Below are 3893 nucleotides of genomic sequence, written 5' to 3' on the forward strand. Positions count from 1 at the left end.
CCATGTCTCCGGTGCAGTGATCAAGTTGAGGAAGTACTAACTGGACTTGATGTACGAGACTGGAGAAGGCGCGCATGCAGCAGAGGCGTCTAGGTGAACATGCTGCGTCAGGTCGAAACTCGGTAACGAGTTGTTATAACCAAATAAGTAAGTAAGTAAGTTATAAAAAAAAGCTAATCAAACTATTTAAGATCTAAGAACACTGTAGTCGCTTATTTTCTAGGCATTGATCCTCGTCAACAAGAATTATTAAACTAAAAAAATAATAATATAGTCACGTAAATTAGTTTAGTTTTGCATAGAATCATGCTCGTTTAATTGTCAAATGTTTTTTACTTTATATAATTATATAATGATTATATAAAATTAACATATATTTTTATAAATATTTACATACATGCATACATATCATTGTGAAAAGATAAATACTGTTGCTTTACTACTTAAAAATACTATTTACTATGAAAACTTCAAAAATTTAAACTATCAACTTATATATAATATTATTATAATTAGTAGAATATCACGTGGTGAATGAGTTGGAATATTTACAAAGAACATAACAAATGATTAAAATATTCAATATGTTAACTAATTGTTAATAAAATTTAATTCTAGAAAATTTGTACATTAAGTTTCGCGAGGAAAATAGATTTTATTCATCATCCATTCGAATGGCATGATTAGTGTGGCCCAATTTGTCGCATGAGCTATAAAGTGCATTAGGAATTTTAAGATCAACATCAGATGGGTACTGTGGCTTCCAGACAGCATCAACTACATTGTTATTGTTATTTGCAGCATTTATTTTAAGTATCTTATATTTTTGTATAGTATTTATTATGACTGATATGAGTAGACCAAGAAAGACTGTAAGCAGCGTGCCAATCATAGAGTACCACATATAACTGAGTCTAAAAATTGGCCAAGAACTGTTGATGGAAAGAAATTCAGATTTTATACATAAATAAATAAACAAAACTATAGACTTACGTAAATCCTGCTTCTTGATTGATATTCACAACATTTACAATTGTTTCTGTAGCATTTATATGGCAATCGCATTTATCAAGTGATAATGGTAGAGCCTCTGGTTCAACATTGGCAATTTGCGCAACTACACCAATAAATATGACAACGGCTAATGATAACAGGCCACCATAAAATGCGCCGCGGGTGTTAGCTTTCTTGAAAGCAATGCCTAATACAAAGAGACCCAAAGTGACACCACCGATTAATCCGTTTAGTGTTAGTGTGGCTTGTAAAACACCGCCGAGCCTCTCCACTATGAACACTAAACCAAATGAAAGTATGCCAAACCCTAAGGACATCCACTTAGCATAGAGTGCGCCTTTGTCGGGTGTAATCTTAATGTTCATACCGTTGACAAGTAAATCCTCACAGGTAACTGCAGAAAGTGAGTTTAATGCTGATGCAACAGTTCTAAAAGTATGGATTAAATTAGACATTTATTTGATAAATCAAAATAGAGTTCAGATGCTTACCCTAAACTTGCTGCAAATATACCAGCTACAAATATGCCTGCAATTGTGTAGATATGTTCATAAGTGTGCATTATATAGAATGGCAACAGCTGATCAGAAGCGCCAATACGACCAGCTGTTAGTGGATCACAATTTTCATAGTGCTTAAATATCATAAGACCCGTATAGAAGTTCATTAAAAAGACTAAAACGAGACCAAGTATCGCAAATCCAAGTGCTACTTTAGCTAATTTAAGTGATTTGAGTGACATGCACTTTTGTACTGAAGCCTGATTAGTACAGAACAAAGATGTCCAATAGAAGAAACCACCAATTACGACAGACCAAACTGTGTGACGAGTGGTGGGATCCATATTAAAACTAAAAGAAAAGGATTATAAGTATGTTATGTGTATGGTAATATTATTATAGCTTACTTAAAAAATTCAAGACGTTGCTTATCTGCAGCAGTATTGAAAATCTCTACTGTGGTCCCACTATAAAAATAACCTAAAGCGACAACTAAAACTAAGGACACAGCTAATACAGCAGCCTGCAAAAAGAAATTTTGACAACCATTAAAAATATATATATGTAAAAAAAACCAATATAACTTATTACCTGAAATGTATCTGCTATAACCACAGCCTTCATTCCTCCCTGAGAGGAGTAAAACACGCACACCACATAGATAAGAATTACAGCAATTTTTGTATCCAAACCAGTGGCCTTCGAAAGTGCAATAGCTGGAGCCAAAACAGCTACAGCAGTATAGAAGCACATCTATAAAAGTAATCGTTTTTTATTAAAATATATTGACACAACATAATATTCAGTATCAAACATCATACCTGTATGACATACAGAATGGCACCAAATATGCGTATCTCTTTACCGAAACGAATACCCAAGTACTCATAGCAACTAGTCAACTCCATTTTGAAATATATCGGATAGAATATTTTCACAGCAACTGGTACGACCAAAACCATTGGTATAACTGTAATGAATAAAGAAACTAAATTATATACCCAATCACATACATATTTGAGAGAGTAAACATACTTATTAACACAAATTGTGTGCCTTGATAATACATTTCGGATGGATTACCCAATAGTTCAATAGCTGTTATAAAACTAGTTGTCAAACTCAGTGTAACTGGGAATATAGACATTTCGGAGCCGAGCAGAAATTCTTCTGAAGAACTACCAGACTTTTGAAAGAAACCATAAAAGATACCAATACCCAAAGATATAACCAGCATGCCTAGTAAAATTGCGTAATCATAGGCAGTAAAGGCGACCTTATGCTTTGGTGCGCTACATTCTTCTAATGGTTCCATCTCTGGAAGTGTTTCCAATTTATACGATTCAAGCAAGAAATTTGCAGCTTCTTTGAAGCCAACATTCTCACCCGAAGCTCCTTCACCGCGTACTACTAAATAATCTTGTGGTGTGTTGATGCCGGTACGAACTTCAGTTACAGGTGGGTCGGTGGTGGTTTCGTAGGTCTTTGGTATGGTTGCACCGCAAATGCAATGTGCCAATGCAAATAGTGCCAGCATTCTTAGCATTGTTTTTGCCATTGTAAACAAACTTCAGTGTTAGTTGTTTATTAATTATTGTTCTGCTTGTTGTTTGTATGATTTGTATGTTTAGTTGACTTGTAATGTCACTGTCAAGGCCTTTTCAATAATTACGAAATGTGGCAATATTGTTTGATTGCTTTTGTTTATCTATTAGGTTTGTTTGTGTTTTACAATTCTGAGCTGTGGTGGGGGCGAGTTATTTACATCTCCGTTAAAATTGTGATAATTATTAATTATTAATTTTTATATATTTAACCTGTAAAGAAAAATAATAATTTAATTATTTTAGAGGGCTTGTTAGGTATAAAACAGTTTATATATTTTAGAGTTGAGAATAATTAATCTATAAAATTTGTTTATACAATTTTTTATAAATATTTAATTTAATCATTTTAATTTTAATAAATAATAACTAAAACAATAAATATTTGTATCTATGATCATTTTTAGTTTAGTTATCTCAATCTGAAATTACTGCTTCGGATAAAACGAAATCTGTTCTGGAGATAGAAAAAGACAGGATTTACTCCTTTGTCTTTATAAGGAATAAAATAAATAAATCATTTTGCTTTATAAAGGAGCATTTGTTCAATTATCTAAAAATTTTAGGTAATGTTCCGAAGGTTAGTCTACAATGCGTAATTTATAATATTGTCCTTAAAAAATCTTTAATTTTGTTATTAATTTGAATTCATTAAAGAGCTTCAGAATAATTTCAAGTTAAATTTAAAAAACTATTTTTAAAAAAATAATTTTTTAAAAGCTGAAGACACAAATTTTCATGCTATTCGTATCTTTTATACTTTAGGATTTTAATT

General features: G+C 32.0%; 1 protein-coding gene across 1 annotated transcript; it reads right to left on the minus strand.

Annotated features, from left to right (window-relative positions):
* Positions 1-304: 304 nt before the first annotated feature.
* LOC119672589 (sodium-coupled monocarboxylate transporter 1-like) lies at positions 305-3327 on the minus strand. Its single transcript, XM_038083684.1, has 7 exons — positions 2550-3327; positions 2336-2484; positions 2106-2267; positions 1922-2037; positions 1506-1865; positions 994-1443; positions 305-932 (listed from the first exon to the last, which is right to left on the minus strand). The coding sequence occupies exons 1-7, from the start codon at positions 3070-3072 to the stop codon at positions 656-658; spliced, it is 2037 nt and encodes a 678-aa protein (XP_037939612.1). The 5' UTR covers positions 3073-3327; the 3' UTR covers positions 305-655.
* Positions 3328-3893: the final 566 nt, after the last annotated feature.

The sequence above is a fragment of the Teleopsis dalmanni genome, chromosome 1 (genome assembly GCF_002237135.1).
Source record: "Teleopsis dalmanni isolate 2A chromosome 1, ASM223713v2, whole genome shotgun sequence".
In the NCBI taxonomy this organism is placed as follows: Eukaryota; Metazoa; Arthropoda; class Insecta; order Diptera; family Diopsidae; genus Teleopsis; species Teleopsis dalmanni.

Coding starts and splice junctions, on each gene's coding strand:
- LOC119672589 (XM_038083684.1), bottom strand. CDS start 3,072: ATGGCAAAAACAATGCTAAGAATGCTGGCACTATTTGCATTGGCACAT. Junction 2,268..2,335: donor CCATTCTGTATGTCATACAG/GTATGATGTTTG, acceptor TTACTTTTATAG/ATGTGCTTCTATACTGCTGT. Junction 2,038..2,105: donor TTATAGCAGATACATTTCAG/GTAATAAGTTAT, acceptor TTCTTTTTGCAG/GCTGCTGTATTAGCTGTGTC.